This window comes from Rousettus aegyptiacus, unplaced genomic scaffold (assembly GCF_014176215.1).
Source record: "Rousettus aegyptiacus isolate mRouAeg1 unplaced genomic scaffold, mRouAeg1.p scaffold_m13_p_7, whole genome shotgun sequence".
Classification (NCBI taxonomy): Eukaryota; Metazoa; Chordata; class Mammalia; order Chiroptera; family Pteropodidae; genus Rousettus; species Rousettus aegyptiacus.
Window position 1 is genome coordinate 19,042,549 of NW_023416310.1, and position 17,801 is coordinate 19,060,349.

Below are 17,801 nucleotides of genomic sequence, written 5' to 3' on the forward strand. Positions count from 1 at the left end.
TTTCCACTTCCTGTTCATTTAACACTCATATTTGACTGCATCCTGAAAGGACCCGTTATATAGTGTCTCAGAAATGGTATTTGCCTTCCAAACTACACTCCCCATACCCCCTCTCCCCCCAGGTAAAGCTATTCTTTAGTTCCAAGCCCCAGGCAACTAGGTGCTTCATTGTTGTTGATGTGAATAAGTAAAAGGTGTTTTCGAGAAGGAAAATGACTCAGGGGGCAGAATGTATGTATTCCTCTCCCCATGTTGAGCTGGATAAAGTGACAGTCAAGAGATTCTCATCTCATAGGACGTAGTACAAATTGTTCAGGAATCTACAGTGCTGGACTCTGTACCCTCAGCCGGCCACAGTTTGCTGTCCCTGGGCAGAACTGAAGCCATGACCCAGCCCTGGAGGTAATCGAGACCAAGCGCCTCCAAGCCAGAATGGGTTCTGGTTGTGGCCTGGGGTTCGCTCAGAGGCGCAGACAGACTGGAAATGTGAATGTTCCCAGATCCTGAGGAGGACACCTTGCCCAAGACTCACTGGAAAATTTTGTGAAATTCCAGTTGCTCCCCTAGAAAAAGATGAGAAACCTGCTCTTAACACACTTCTAATCGATTTGGGCATGTACTAAGAATCATTAAACATCAGTTTTTCCCAGATACTTTGAGTTCTGTTGATCTAGCGTTAAAGTATGCTATTGCTCATACTTTATCAGAGTTTGACCAACTAATTATATTTGCCAAGGTTGTCAGTAACCTTAAGCCTTACATCTGAGTTGAAAACGTTATTGTCTATTTACTGAGTTAGAGTTTTTCTCCATCTATTAGAAAATTCCCAGTAATCTTGCAATGATATCTAAAGCCATCTGGAGTCAGTGCTTTCATTGCTCTTAATTTACTGCACAATCCTTTGCCCATTGACAACTACCTTTAAGTTTTGCTAACAATAAAATTTATAGCAATCGTTCTGATGCTGTCTCTGAAAATCCTCATGGTTTTTTTTTTTTTCCAGATGTTGAGTAGGGGCTTAGTGATTTTAACCATGAGGGAAAAACTGTAACCTCTATTATCTTGGAGTTTCAAAATTTATGAAGTTCCATAACATCATCTCATTTTTTTGTATGTCAGTAACACAGAGGTAGGCAAACAGGAATTATCCTGTGTAACAGATGTGGAAACTGAGGCTCGCCCAGAATTGCTAAGCTGGAAAGTAAGTGGTACACTCAGGACTTGAGCCCCAGCTTCTGCCTCCAAAGCCCACATTCTTTCTGTTACCCCATCTGCACTTCACCCTTGACCTTGGCCAAGAATGAGAGCAGATGTGTACGATGGGAGGCAGCATGGATGGGTTAGGATAGACCCATCCATGCTCCCAGAAAAAAATAAATAACTCACAGTGCACATCTTCAAATACACAAGAGTACATTTAATGCAGAAATGATGTTTCGATAACTGATCAAAACTGGCTTGAATTTTGGAATGTTGATGTGTTAGAGAAAGTAAAGCAGCAAGGGACAGTACGTTCTAGAATCTTAGAAGAGAACCGCGTGGCTGGGGGAGTGGGGAAGGGAAGAGGCCCCACCCCTACTCCTGCTCCGCCCCCTTCACCGGCTCCTGTCTGGTCAGGAGCCCTCCTTAAACACTCCGGAGTCCCCAAACCCAGCTTGCCGGTTTGCTTTCTTAATGGCTTTGGATACACTCTTTTTAGAATCAATTCAAAATATCTTCTCCTGTAAAGTAAATTCTACTCATCAATTTAGTTTCAGGTCAAGTGCCACCTTATCCAGGAAGCTGATAGTAAGCATTTCACAGGAACAGAAAAGTCCGTTCTTCCCCATCCCTCCTCACATTTGGTCCCTTCCTTTTGCTACTCTGGGTAGTGAGAGCTTGGAGGGTGGAGATCAGCTCCTTTCTCGGTGGAGGAGGCAAAGTCTAGGGGAGGTGCATAGGCTGACAGACCCAGGACTTTACTGTCAGTGAGGCTCTCCTGACAGCCACATGTGGGAGAGGAGCATGCTGAGCCATCTCTGGATTGAGTTTTACAAAATAAGAACATTAATTAATTAATTTTTAATATCTGTTCTTGATCATGACATTGCTTAGATATAAAAGAGCGAACGAGTCTCCCTTTCAGATGTACAACAAATGCATATAAAAAGTCAGAAAATGACCTCAGCACCTGAAACTTGTAAACATCTCACCGATCTTGCCCTCCCAGAAAAATTCTTAATTCTTCCTTCTCAGACTTGAAGCGGAACTGATGGCCATGTGTGCTCTCTTTGTTTGAAGTGGGGTTTTCTTCAAGTCAAGGATCTTTTTCCAAGTTCAGCTATTTTTTTAATGAAATTAATATTTCTCATGAAATGGTTTCGTGCCAAAGGTAGGGCTGCCTGGGGACTGTTGTTCCTGCAGCACTTCTGCGTGGGGAGAATTTTAGGGGCAACAAGAATCCTGCCCCATCCACTGCGCATGGTCTTCTCTGGCCTTATACTCCCTTCGAGCCATTCCAGGGGAGAAGTGTGTGCATGTGCACGAGTGTGTACATACTTATGCTTGCACACAAATGCAACTTTGACTCCTTTAAATAGGATGAAAAAAAGCCTTTAGTGTTCACGCTGTTGCCTTCGTGCATTTCTTTAGTTTTGTATGTTATAGAAGGAAGCAAAATAAAGGACAGCTCTCCCCATCCGTGGTCCAGGCAAATGGCCATTGCTTTCTGTGACTGCCCTGAGAGCATCCGTCCAGTCCTGGGGCCCACTGACCTGCACCTCACACTTCTGGCAGAGCTGTTGAAGTCTGGGGAGCCCCAGAATGTCACCATCTGCTAGATGAATTCTTGGGCAGCATATTTTTGTAAAACATACATTCAGAACGTGAAGCTCTTCCTTCTAAAGCTTTCATCTGTAGACTTCTAAATAACTCTGCTTATAAATGCAGGCAGGAGCCTGGGACCATACCATGAAATGCATTGAAAACTCATTTACCCCCAGACAAATGGAGATCCAAGATCCCATGTGCTAGGTGGGTCCTATGAGGACTAAAGGAGAGTTCAGAAGTGAGAGGGCCATGGGCTGACCCAGCTTGGAACAGGAATCTGGCCTCAGGAAGCTTAACTACAGATGAATCTATCGGGTGCAGAAGGAGTGAAGACAAGAATTCCTAAGGAGCTGAGATAGTTGTAGGAAAGGCAGAATGTGAAGTGTGTAAGCTGTGACTTCATTAGTGAGTTCAGATCTGGCGCTGCTACAGGCCAGCTGTCACTTAACCACTCCGTGCTTCTGTTTCCTCAACTGTAAAATGCAGATGATGATACTAGGACCTCTTCATACAGTAGTGGGAGTGTCTTAGTGGATTAATGTGTACTGAGTGCTTACAACAGTACCTGGCACGGAACACGTATCATACGACAGTTACTGCTACCAGTACTGCACTGTTTTGAGCTTCATCATCATCATCATCTTCATCATTCCTGTAATACTGTTTCTAAGGACCAGGTCTTGCCTGAGTATAGTTACAACAGTAGCTACTAAAATACAAATGGTAGCTCATAGGATTTCTTGCTTAGTGGTTGGTCTCTGTTTTGGATTACCAGAGATCCATTGTTTCTCTGTCTCGTGAATGAAACAGTCCCTGCCTCTAAGAATGACAACTTTATACCTTGAAAATGTGTCCACGATGACAAGCGATGGGTTATAAAGCCTGCAGTACTCTCTTACTTTCCTGATATACAATCGTTTAACCACCTGTTGTTCACCTCCTGTTTTTGGTCTTCGATTTAGAGCCTTAATTATGTTCCAAAGCACCCACTGTGTGTGGCTGTATCGGGCTTCCCGCGAAGAATACGGAGACGCAGTCCAGGCGCTGTGGCGAGTGGGGGCGGGGCCCGCGGTAGTGGCGCTGGCGCGGGTCCAGGGGCTCCGAGCCGGCGGTGGGTGCGTCTCGATGTGAGCAAACGTTGATGGTGTGTCACGTTCCTTGTTTCCTCCCTAGACGACTATGCCCAGCTGTGTAACATCCCCGTCGCAGGACGCCGGCGGCCGTATGGACGGGACGCCTTGGTCGACTTCAGTGAGCAGTACACTCCAGAATCTGACCCCTACTTCATTCAGGACCGTAAGCAAAAATTTTCGGTTACTACGACACTAAATTGTGGTTAAAGATTAGTCAGTGGTTCTTAAAATGTAGTCCCTGGGAACTTGTTAGAAATGCAGATTTTTCAGGCTGCATTCTAGACCTGCTGAATCAAACTCAGGGGTGAGACGCAGCAGTCGGGGTAACTCCTTATGCACCCCGAGTTTGTGAACCCTTGGATCAGACTGTTAGTCTCACTGGTATGGATGTTATTATGTTCATTATCTTTAAATTATCTTATTGTTATAATTTCCATAACAAAAATCACTTTTTTTACCCATTAAGTCATGGCCTATTTTGAGGGCCAGGGTTTTCTGGGTTAGAGTCATACCAGGAAATGAACAGAGGTTAACTGCACCCGGTTGATCCTACAAGTTTTTTAGAGTGGAAGTCAAAAAAAAAAAAAATGACTGTACTTGTCAGGAGTTAATTTTTAGAACACACTCCTGAGGGTGTTTATGGAGTAAGAAATGCTGTGTGCTTCCTCTTCCTGGATTGGCAGGCAGAGTTTTGTTGTGGGAGGTGGATTGGAGTGCGCACGTCCCTTAGAAAGTGACCGTCTGACAGTGTACCTCCGAGCAGCCTGGATGAGGAAGCCTCACAAGCTGAGAGTTTCTGTGGGGGAAACCAGAGCTGTTAAACACAGACTAATTATTCGAAGTCTGAAAAATGAGATGGTACAAAATGAAATCGCGGATAATAGGTTGTGTCACTTCAGGAATGGGGAAACACAGGTCCCGGCTGCCTCTCCCCGTCTTACAGAGAGAGGGGCCTCCCCAGCAGTGTGAAGTCCTCTACACCAGATTCTTAAGAGAGAATCCCTGTGGACCAGGGGTCTGGGGCTAGGACTTTAGAGATGCTGCCGAATTACAAAACACAGTGAAGGTTTTCCTTTCCTTGGGCACGGTCGCAATAGCCATGACCTAGCTCCTGAGGAGCAGTGCAAGCCTTGTGGTTGCATTCGGGTCTATTTTAATTCTGAGGAGAAGAGTTTTATATCTTTCTTCTTTTTTCCTTTCCCCTTCTCTTTCCCCTCTCCCTCCCTCACTCAACTTTCTTCTCCCTTTCTTTCATTTTTTTAAAGGTCTCAGTTCGTTGATCATCCAGCAGGATTAAGAATCCTTTAAAATTTACATGAAAACAGCATTCTATTAATCTAGCTAGGCTGATTAACACAGACACTATGTAACCCTCACAAAGTCTAGAACTTGCCATCATCCAGAGGCCCTGGTGCCCTTCCCCAGCTCCCCACCCCCACCTGGGGTAACAACTATCCTGACTTCTAACACCTTAGATTATTTCTTTTAATTAATAATGCATTGCCAGGCATGACTTCATGAACTGTGCTTAAATACACTGACAGCTATAAGACTGTACACTTATGGTTTCTATACTTCTCTGTGTATATGTTATAAGTTCATAAACATTTACTTGAATAAAGGAGAGGAAAAGAAAGGAAGAATAAATATTAAAGTTGAAAGAAAGCCCAGTTTGCTTGCCCCATAAATCCAAAATACCAGGTTAAGTATATATGAAGCTCTGACACAGCCCCATAGCTTATGTGTGTAGCCTCTATCACAGTATAGTTCAGCTTCCAAGATTTTTAATGTTGAAACATCCTGGCTTATTTACCTTCTGGCTTATGTACCTTTTTTTTAATACTGATATTGCCTTAAAACTCTTTTAATTCACTACAAATGTTAACAAACATGTTGGTGTCACATCAATTTCCTATTTAGAAAAATAGGAAGTTGAGATGCAGTTCCAAGACCTCCAGTTTTGACTATGTAATGGCCTTTAAAGTTTGTACAAGTTACAAGAGAAACAGCTCCTCCTTCCCAACCAGGAACAAGGGCTTTATGGCCCTGCCAAAGAAACCACCATACTGGAGAGTAACGTGGAGGGGAGGCTGAGGTTTCTTGCCACTTTTATCATGAACTATCTCCTGCCTTCCGGTTTTTTAAGGTTGAGCTGATGGCTGGTGGTACCTTCAACTAGAGAAGTATCTATAAAACTGGAATCTCCTAGAGCAGAGGTTCAACTTTTTTCTTATAATGGACGAGTACAATTTTTAACTTTGCAGCCATGTCATGTCTGTTGCAGTTATGCAGTTGCGATGGTCTGACAAAAACAGCCACAGACAATACATCAGCGAGTGGGCGTGGCTGTGTTCCAATAAAACTTTATTTGCAAAAAGAGGCAGCAGGCCAGATTTGGAGCAGGGGCTGCAGTATGCTAGTCCCTGCGTGAGTCATATAGAAGATATTTCGGGGAGTCTACTTGTTATCTGTAGGAATTACAAATTTTACTTTATGTTTTAATTTCTAGAATAAATAATTTTACTAGTTGTAAAGTCAAAATGAGTTTGCTCTGATACCTGGAATTTGAAAATAGATTTATAGATTAAGACTTTATTTTCTTACGTCAGTATTTCCCAAACTGGCCTTGGGAATCTGCTGAAATATTCTTGATAACCTGTAATATTTTTTCCCCTTTGAAATTGTTAAATGGGCCTGTTGTGGCTGTATTACTAAAAATTTTAAATCGGAGTTAGGCCCTACAGCCCTGGGTAAACAGTGATGTTTTGCTGCCCCCTGCAGTCCAACTTGAGAATTACTTCAAAGGACAGAGGGACTTCTGGCCGCATTTCGATTGTTGTTGTTTTTTTTTTTTAAAGCTAAACCGTGATGTGAGGCTCAGAAGGTAGGGGAGGGGATGAGAGGCCACATCTACAGTGTGTTTGGGTCACCATGGTTTTATTTTTACAACTTTCTTCTCTAGAAAGAGAGCTAAACACTCTGGATGCCTGGTTAAATTGTCTTTATATTACTAAACTGTAGTTCTGAATCAGTTTAAAGATACCTAAACTATACAAAGAGCCAAACAAGAGTTTCTTTGTTTCCTTACAAGAAGACTTTCTGGTGTTCTAAACACAAGTACGATGTACTTTTCTCATTTATGAGGATGTTTTGAGTCCCTTTTACTGCTTTTTTCCTTTGATCCCCCAAGAGCCCTTTTGTCAAGCTCACTCCAAAGCCAGAGCAAACAAACAGACTTGACCAGGCGAGGCCAGCCTGGCTTTCCACTTGCTTGGGATCTCAAAGCGAAAGACTACCCGCCCCAAACTCTCCTGGGTCTTCTGAGCAAATATCTCCTGAACTCTGATAAATTCACTATTGGTTCCATCCCGAAAGATATTCTGACATTTGCCCTAGTGAGTACTGAGGAAATTTGGAATTTTACACAAAAATGTTTTATAATTAAGGGCAAAATCAAAACTGTACTTGCTTTATCATTTTAAGTGACATTCACATAGAATATCAGAATTCAAGCTATGAGGCTAATCTGTACAACATATATACAATATTTAATATTTAATAATATTGTGTTGTGGATATATTCAGTATTAACTTGTATTTGAGGGCTAACTTTAAGGCGGGTGAACTATATCTTTCTAATGAACCATAAGCTTAATAATCATGTAGTTTTTGAAAATGCTGCAAGAGGGCGAAAATTTCTAATTTGGCTTCTGCCCTTTCCTTTCCAGGTTTTTTAAATAGCTTTGAGGAGTTGCAGGCTGAGGAATGCGGCATCCTCAATGGGTGTGAAAATGGCCGCTGTGTGAGGGTGCAGGAAGGTTACACCTGTGACTGCTTCGATGGCTATCACTTGGATATGGCCAAGATGACCTGTATCGGTAAGATTGACATGCGTCTTATGGAAACAGATCTTTTGTTGAGCTCCCCCGTGGTCAGATCTCATACAGTTGAATACATTTAAGACAGATTTGTAGGTTCAGTTTGGCAAGCTACAAGTAAAGTTCTAAAGATGGATGGGGGTGATGGTTGCACAACAATGCGAATGTACTTAAAGCCCCTGGACTATCCACTTAAAAATGGTTAAAATGGTCAAACTTATGTTCTGTATGTTGCACCACAATTTAAGAAAAATAGAGTTGATATCTCATTTAAGAAGGCTATAGCGGTACGTATGGAGGAAAGAACAGAATGTTCCAGGGAATCACTTTGACTCTTTAGAATTTAGCTTTTGACTGGGCAGCAAGTAATGTTTTCCCTGAACACTTGACACAAGCATAAGGGAATGTAGATGTCTGAAAAAAATACAGTTTCCGTGGTAACCATTTATCCTTCGTGTGATCATAGAGTGATCTTCCAGGTTGTCTTTCAGGACCTGTTGGTCTCTGTGCTTAAATGCCCTTGACTTAAAGTTTTTTGTTTTTTTTTTTTCTGCATGCGTGTGTGCATGCGTGTGTGTGTGTGTGTGTGTGTGCGTGCGTGCATGTGTGTGTTTCGTGGCTCTTCTCCCTCCTGTAGTGTTCCCTTTTCCCACTTCAGTTTTGTTAGTCTCAGTCTGCGGTAGGTCTGGAAAATAGGTAACCTGGTTTATTACAAGTGTCTCAAGTACATAAGAGCCTTTCTTCCCTGTGGAAAGAAACCTGAGAAGGTAACTTAAGTGTTAAGAAGGGCTGCTTAGAGAGCTCTCTGCTCACTGGTTTGGTTCTTAACTATACACCTCTTGACACATGTGTTCTGTACCTGCGGAAAGGAATTTAGAAGTAGGGTAGTTCTTCCAGCTTTCTCGAGGTTTGACTGTAAAATGTCAAGTTGACAAGTTCATGTTGTGTTAAATAATGGGGAACGAACTTCTAGAACCTCCCTGATAATCTACCTTTGTGAGATCTAGAAAGTCTTGTTTGTATTGCATGTGGTTGCAGTAGACATTAATGAGAAAGACTATAGTTTCCTGGGGGGAAAGCTGAGAACAGCCAGGCTATGTTCAGGCCAGATGCCTTGATGCTTCAGGTAAGCTGTGGGTTCCGTTTCCTATATCAAAGTTTGTTTATCTGCACGGTTTGCCTTATTGCAGATGTAAATGAATGTGATGAGTTGAACAGCCGGATGTCTCTCTGCAAGAATGCCAAGTGCATCAACACGGAAGGTTCCTACAAGTGTTTGTGTCTGCCAGGCTACGTGCCCTCGGACAAACCCAACTACTGCACGCCATTGAATACCGCCTTGAATTTAGAAAAAGACAGTGACCTGGAGTAAAAGAGAATCTACGTAACCTAAGCCCATATACTCTGCACTGTGTAAAGGAAGAGAAAGAAATGTATTATACTTGAGACATCGCACCTAACCCAGAATGTTGGAAATATGGGAACATCATGGAGTTGCCTATCCTTGGAAGAAAACGAAAGGATTCAGTATGAGCCTTACTGGTGTGACAGACCAAATGGACATTTCTCTGAAAAACCAGTATATATAGTCTGTTCATATGTAAAATTCAGTGGAAAAGAGGCGGGACAGTGCTGTTATTATAAACAGAAGGTTGTATTATTATGTCGTTTTGGGGGGGGGGGTTGTTTTTTTTTTTTGTTGTTGTTTTTTTTTTACTATTGCTTGATTAAATTTGGCATTTAAATAGTGGTGGAAATATTTTATATAATTTTCATTCTTTGGTTGTGCAGTTCCTTGGCTACTGTTTTTCTTCAGATTTTTTTTTTAATTTTGTACAATTCAATAATACATCATCTGTATATTGCATTGTGTGTTCACCACCCAAAGTCAAATCTCCTTCTGTCACCATATATTTGAACATATATGTTTTTTAAATCTCAAATGCACAAGTCTTTGATAAAGTATTGTTAAACTGTATTGTAAGTATTGTTAACACAGAGTTATGCTGTTCCTGGTCTGGAGCATTTTTAAAATCCAACTTGTCTGTCCTGTGGAGCAGGCAGTGATTTTATTTCAAAACTTTTATACACATTTGGAGAAAAGTACTTTATATTTACAGTGTATTGTCTGATTTTAATGTTCATTGTTAGCCAAGCTGCTAGTAGGTGTCAATTGAATCCCTTTCCTTCATTGAAATGGAAGAACCAATTAACTTACATTAGTATTGTAATGTGTAAAGTAAGCCCAGCAAATTTTTTGAAAATTTGATGGTCCCAGTATATTTACCATTGTATGTTAAAGCAAAATAAATCACCATTTTTTTTAGAAAAAAAAAAATTCTACCTGATTTCCAAACTGTATGTGAATGTTTATCTCTCTGCACCACAGAGATGAGTGATGTTTGATGTGACTTTAAGTCTGTAACTTCATTCCAAGCCACTCTTCTCTTTCCTATCCTCCACCCCACAGAGCTCCCAAAACTCCCCTAGCACCTCCCCATGGTTGGGTCTTTGTTGGTGCATCTACCTTGAATGCTATTTTCTCTCCACCTCCCTCTCCGCATTTGCTCACCAGACTCATCCTTTGTCATCCTTCAGGAATGTTGTCACTTTAGGGAAGCCTTCCCACACTAAATGGGTTTTAAGTTTTCCTTGCATACTGGATTTTACATTATAGCATTTGTAATAGTAACGTCCGTTCCGCCCATTTAGAATGCATGTCCATGAAGACCGTGTCTGTCTAATTCATTTTTGTATTCAGCCCCACTTTCATTCCCACACACCCCCTTTATTACAATCCTGTGTACATACTAGGTACTCAATAAACATTTGGTGACAAAAAAAAATTCTACCTGACAATAGTTGTCAGTGAGTACATGTGTACAAGTTGTATCACCCCCCCTCACCCTTTATTTTTATCAGTGGTTCTCTATTAATGTAGAGTCTTTTGCAGGCTAATTATTAAATTTGTTAAATACTGTAAAAGACTGAATTGTGTCCCTTCGAAATTCAAGTGTTGAAGACCTAATCCTGCACTCCCTCAGAATGTGACTATATTTGGAGAGAGAGTCTTTAAAAAGGTAATTAAGGTTACATGAGGTCATTGGGGTGGGCCCTAATCCAATATGACTGATGTCCTTATAAGAAGGAAAGATCATGAGAAGACACAGGGAGAAGACAGCCACCTACAAGCCAAGGAGAGAGGTATCAGAAGAAATCAACTTTGCAACACCTTGATCTTGAACTTCTAGTGTCCAGAATTGTAAGAAAATAAATTTGTTGTTTAAACCACCCAATCTGCGACACTTTGTATGGCAGCCCTAGCGAACTAAGATAAGTAGAACAAATAGCAACTTTCAAAGTTCCACATCTGTAGTCATGCAATTGTTTTATAACCTAAGCTGAATTTCAGACTCCATTTTTCACTTAATAAAAACATCTGAGTTTAAAAAAAAAAAATAAAACTACTTATGTATAGGCGTACCCAGCAGAAACGCTCCCAATTTAACATTTTCCTGAAAGACAGGCTTTTGGGTTTTAATACCTGTAGTAGACAGATTAATGGTCCATTAAAGATATTCATGTCCTAAACCTTAGAGCCTGTGAATATATTATTATACGTGACAAGTGGCAATTAAGATTACAACTAGAATGAAGGTTGGTAATGAGCTAGACACTAAATTTGTGGTAACTTGTTGCAGCAGCAATAGAAAGTTAAAATAATACCCAAGCATCATAAAATGTACCTATCCATCTCATAACATTTTTCACTTAATGCTTATATATAGGAGAAATGTATATCCTCAGAATACTGTGTTGGCACAGTCTTGAGTTGTATTCCAAATATAATAATAGTTGGAATTTCCATAGATGTTTGAAAAGCAAAAAGACTCCCAACAAAGTAGATGTGCACTGAGAAGCCTACCGTGTCATAATCAGTGTGACCAGCCACCAGCTCACATGCTCGTCCTGAATGCATACCCACAGTGCTTTCCACGTCTGTCTAGCCCTTATTTTTCACTTACTGTCATGCGAGTCCCTGCAAAGTAGAGCATGTGTCGAAATGTGTGAAAAGAAAGCTATGCGAGTGCATGAGTGAGAAGAACAACTACGGTGGAAGAGAAGATATTACTGCACGCAAAGCAACTTTGTAAACCTCATTGATGATCAAGAAGATGTTTTAAGCATCTTACATTCCAACATGGTTTTATTGTGTTTTACTTATTTTTTTAGGAAATTAGCTGGGTGACTTTGAGGTAAATAATAAATCCTGTTAGTATTTTCTTATAGAACATTTAATTTTTACTGGTTGCTGACATTAAGCAGAAGATGCCCAAATAGGTAATGAAAATACATAGCTTTAAGTGTAACATATCTTGTGTAAATTTTGTTGCATAAATTTTGTTTCATAGCCCTGGGAAATTATTTTGTAATACAGTGCTTTTAGGTCCTTTCTTTGATTACTGTAGTTTTACTTTTAATGCCCCGTTGTCCTCCAAACTGCAGTTTTGGGATTCTGTGGCAGTGGTCTTAATTCATTGGCCATGAAGAGACAGACTCCTGGTACAGTGCATTCTAGTCATTCACTATACTAATTATATATAATCTATTATACTAATGCATGCAGTTTCCAGCTGCCTGAGTAAGAAGAATCAGGTCTCTTTCTCTGTCCATCCCCAGAACAGGTCTCTATACCTTCAAGTACCAACTATCAATAGCATTCTATTCTTTTGTTACAAAACTCAAACATTACTCCAAAAACACTCAACCTGGCTATCTGATTTAAGCCGATGCAATTTGAAGTTATAATCTTGAAATCTGCCATGTTAGCTGAAATGAGTACTAAGTACAAGTCAAGGAAACCAAACTCTTATTAAATATATCAAAGTTGTTTTGCACAGTTTTATCATTCATATCTCTCTCAAAGATGTTATAGGTTCAAAAAAATAGCATAATTTATCTTTAGTATACTCATATACAAAGGACTAGCTTTCTAGTCCTAAAACGTACTTGAATTCTGATAAATCTTAATGTCTCAATATTGGAAAAAATGACAAATCTAATACACTTATGAAATAAAGTTCATAAACACTTTATTTGAGTCAACAGTTCAAGAAAACAGGCATGTCAATTCTGTATGTCTCTGCTGTGGGTACAAACCATAACTGTGAATTTAGAAATTGCTCTAATGACTTGCTGCATTCGTACACAATGATCCTAATACTCTTAATTTTCAAATAATGATTTAAGTCTACACAAGAGCACCTATGATTTACTGCTCAAATATTCGGTAAGAAGAAAATAAGGATGGCTGTCACAGATTAATAGCAGAGTGATGGGTAATCACAATTATGAGTAACAAAAGCAATAAGGAAAGGTATCTGCAAAGTGCAGGAATAAATCACAGTCCAATAGGACAGAAAACACTGCTCAGTGATAAGAGCTCCCTGATTTAGGATAATACACTAGTAATCCTCACGGGAATGTGAGATGCCTCTAACCAGCTTTCACTTGCCTTTGAGAGTGTGGGATGGCTCTGGAGAGTGCAGGATGACCCTCACTGGTAAAGCAGAAACTCTCCTCACTGCCCCTCTCATCCCCTAAGCCTTCTCTGCCTTCTCTTTATTATTGTTCTAGATCAGTGCTTGTCCAATAGAACTTTCTGTGATGACAGAAAGATTCTATATGTAAGCCGTCTAGTGTAATAGCTTGTTTGCCCTAGCCATTGAGCTTGACCCTGGGACTATGGAGATGAATAACTTACAGTGTTTGTTTGATCCACAGCTAACTCGGAAGACAGATGTGAGCCCAACTAACAGTACTGCAATGAGGTAAGCTATCATATGGAAGCTTAGAACTTAATGTTATAGGGACAAGGAGGAACCAGCTGATCCTGACTGGGGGTGGGAGTGGAGTGGGGTGGGAGTTGGGGTGTTGGGGTGGGGTAGAACCTCTTGGGAACAGATGAAGTAATTGGAATGGTGTGGGTCTTAAATTTCACTAGGGAGAAAAAAAGAAAGCAAGCAACGACACAGCCACTTTACCTGTCCCCTGCTATTTGTCACAGAAATGTGGTCTCACATAAAGAGCACTGGACTTGGCATCTTGGAAACCTAACCTGGGTTCTAATTTCTGGCTCTTGCACAGCCTGCTTTTAAGACCTCAAAAAAGCCTCTCTATCTCTTATAACTGTTTTATCAAGAGTAAAGTGAACTCTAAGGTCCCTATTATGTCACAAATTGTCTATTCTATTTCTCTTTTCTCAAAATGCCTTCTTTCTCAGCCTGATTTCTCAGTCCTGTTAACTGTGATCACGTAAACAATTCACTGCTGTAGGATGGTGTAACAAAGCCCTTTGGGAGCACTGTGGTCTCTGGGAAAGTCTCTGGAAGTCGGGGCGGTGTTGTGTTCCATAGATGCACAAGAGCAGGTGGCAACTTCTCTAACAATACATGGACACTCTGCAAAATGAAGCTTCAATGTTTTGCAAGACTTGACATGAAAAAGATCGATTAGATTCTAAATTCACTGGCGTCATGACAAGAAATTTCAACTTTACATTTGCCAGTGTGAAAAAAGAAGAGCTCCTTTAAATATAATTTTAAATGTCTTTTGTTTCTGAATGATTTTTAGAAGATTTAAAAAGTTTTAGCCATCTATTTGTGCATTTTTCACTGATGGTGGCTCAGAGAAGGATCTCAGAGATAAAATTTAATGTCTCGATCAGGAGCTGTAAGTGGTAATTTAAAAGATAAAAGATAAGAGTTTGCAGCTATAAGCTCATTTCTCAGCAAAACTTAAAATATTTTATTAGGAAGTGTTAGAAAAAACCTTTAATGTTTAATATACCTGCTACTTCATATTTCATTTTTCTTTAAATGGTTTTCTAACGTAAAGAAAATTAATTGTATCCATCAAGCTCTACTTAGAGGCCTCAAATCCCCTACCTGTTACCACAGTGTGTCAAATATCCTGTGAAATAGGCTTTTTGCCATCATGTGAAAAACACTGGAAAGCATTATTTCAGGGTATATGCCTGTGGCTGGAATCAATCATTTTATTTAACTGTTACCTTTCTCCCCCTGACCCATGGAGACAGCTCCGTCATAGATCTAGCTTCCACCTGTGCGTGGTCCTGTTTCTGAGCTCTGTTCTATCATTCTGGGTCTATCCCTGCATCAATACCATAACTTTTCATTACTAAAGATTTTCTTAAGTCTTCATTTCTGGTAAGGTAAATTCCTCACTCTTCCCCTTTTCTTAAGGGAGTGTTCACACTTTGCCTTTAAAAAAATTAATAGACTATTTTTGAAGTTTTAAGTTTACTGAAAAATTGAGGGAAAAGACAGAGAGCTCCCATATACCCCCTGACCCCTGTAACACCTTGCTTTCATGTGGTGCATTTGTTACAACCAAAGAGCCACTATTAACACAACCATGATGTTTAGTTTTTTAAGATACTGCCAAACTGTCTTCCAAAGTGACCAAACTCTTTTGCCCCCCAGTGACAATGACCAAGAGTTCCTGTTGCTCAACCACCTTGCCAGAATTTGATATTGTCACTGTTTTGGATTTTCAACACTCGAATAGGTGTACAGTGGGATTTCAATGTTTTAATTTGCATTTCTCTGATGACCTGATGTTGAACATCTTTTCACATGATTATTAGACATCTGTATACCTTCTTTAGTGAGTTATCTGTTTGGATCTTTTGTTCGTTTTTTAATTGGATTGTTTGTTTTCTTACTGTTGATTTCTTTATGAGTTTCAAGTATATAGTACATTGGTTAGACATGTAGAAAGTTCAGTGATACCCGGATTACTCTATTACCATCTGGCTCTACACACAGTCATTACAATACCATTGATTATATTTCCTATGCTGTACTCTACATTCCTGTGACTATTTTGTAACGACAAATTTACACTTCTTTATCCCTACACATTTTTCTCCCAGCCCCTCAAACCCCATCTCCTCTAACAATCACAAGATTGTCCTCTGTATCTGTGAGTCTGATTTTTAAGATTTCTTTGTTTATTTTGGATGCCAGTCTTGTACCAGATAACACGTTTTGCAAAGATTTTCTTCCATTCTCTGGCTTGTTTTGTCATTCTCTTAAACCTTTAGCTTTCATATATGCATTTGAGAATCAGCTTGTCAAGTAAACACAAGTAAAAAACAACAAAACAAAACCCAAAATCACCCTGTTTGGATTTTGATTATAATTAGATTGATTCTATAGGTTAGTTTGGGGAGAAATAACATCTTTACAGTTTGAGTCTTCTGGTCCAACACATTTATTTAGATTTTCCTTTATATAGTCAAAATTTTATAATTCTCTTTATAAAGGTTTTATAAATATTTTATTAGATCTATTCTTAATTATCTTGATTTTGTTGCTATTAATGATATATTTAAAAATTTTTTTTAGTAGTTTGTTTCTGATGTATAGAAATACAAATGACTTTTACATATTGATTACAACCATGCTAAATTGTCTTCTTAATCAAAACAATTTATCCTTAGATTATTTTAGGACTTCATTGTGTCTTCTGTGAATAATGACAGTTTTGTTTCTTCCTTTCCAGTCCCCTTATTTTTAATTTTCTTGTCTACTGAACTAGCTAAGACCTCCAGTATAATATTGAATTGTAGCATGGCTATAGCAGCCATCTTGATTATAAAGAAAATCCTTTTATTGTTGACCTATTTAATATGATGCACTCTTAAGTGTTCTTATGTGTGCCTTTTATCTGGTGATGAATGCTCTTTCCTATTCCTAATTTGCTAGGAGGCATAGGATGAATATTAATGTTTAATTTAATATTAATGTTTAATTTAAAGAGAAATTTATTTTTTGTTTTGTTGCTTTCAGAAACTTCATGCAACTCAAGAATAAACCTCTAAGTCTGAAACATTCCTGAACTGGCCTCTGTTTGGGAAGAATACCCAATGAGTCATTTAAGAAACCTAGGCCACTTAGGATTATTCAAAAAACTTTTCCATTGATTGAGAAAATAAAATATTTTTTATTCCCCACTCTAAGCAGGCAACTAAGTTAGCAAATTACTGGAAATTATAACAATTTCTTTTAAACAGTATATAACTCTAAGGGTACACATTAGTGCATAATTAAAACCATGAGTATGTTATATTTCCAGAGATGTTTGTCTAGGGAACATTCAGTTCAGAGGCATAGAACAAACAAATGCAGTGCCCAAGCATCTAGGAAACTCAGTCATATTATTTGCTCTGGCAGTATACATCCTCCCACCCCCAGCCCCAATGTATCCACATTAAAGACAGAAGGCCGGAGAATGTGGGGAGAGGTGAAGGAAAAAGAGTAGAAAACAACAAAACAGTAACAATAATGAGATCCCCTAGTAGCAGAGCATAGCAACACCAAACATCAGAGCAAAGCAAATGCCGTCTATCTTTGAGCCAATGGAAGCACTGCTTTATATATATAACCTTAGGGTCAAGTTCCGTGTATTCGAATTCATTAATATTTTCTTTTGTTTACTGTATACTAATATTCAGTGAAATATTTACTTTTACTATATGTGTGTGCGTGAAATAGGTTTTCCTTCACATTTATTTTCTTGCTGTGTTTTGTGCCAAGTTCTTCCTGACACCTTTGGCTACTGTATAGGAAATTGTTTTTATGCAGTCACTATTGCTAGTTGATTTGTATTCATTTTTGTAAAAATTTATTTAAATTTATTTTATTTTATGATTTACCTTAGGTTTCCAGTATTCATTGAAAGAGCGTATTCATATCTATTTATACAGTATTCTATGTGGGATATGGGATTTCATTTACCAGTAAATTTATTTTGTTCTATAACCTACTCAGTACCCAAGGTCTGATATATTTCCTTTTAACCATATGACTTTACTTTTTAACCGTATGACTTCACATTTTTTTCAGGGTTAGTAGAATATTATTGCATAACTGTAACCAATGATTTTCATCTGGAC

At 39.2% G+C, this 17,801-nt stretch overlaps 1 protein-coding gene across 9 annotated transcripts in view; it reads left to right on the top strand.

Annotated features, from left to right (window-relative positions):
• LTBP1 (latent transforming growth factor beta binding protein 1) overlaps positions 1 to 10,167 on the top strand; it is a 337,195-nt gene extending 327,028 nt beyond the window's left edge. For all 9 annotated transcript variants that reach the window (XM_036224209.1, XM_036224208.1, XM_036224207.1 and 6 more), the window contains 3 exons: positions 3,982 to 4,104; positions 7,670 to 7,819; positions 9,010 to 10,167. In XM_036224209.1, the coding sequence (XP_036080102.1) occupies positions 3,982 to 4,104; positions 7,670 to 7,819; positions 9,010 to 9,191 (455 nt within the window). In that variant the 3' untranslated portion in view covers positions 9,192 to 10,167. The remainder of the gene's footprint in view (positions 1 to 3,981; positions 4,105 to 7,669; positions 7,820 to 9,009) is intronic.
• The last annotated feature ends 7,634 nt before the right edge of the window (positions 10,168 to 17,801 follow it).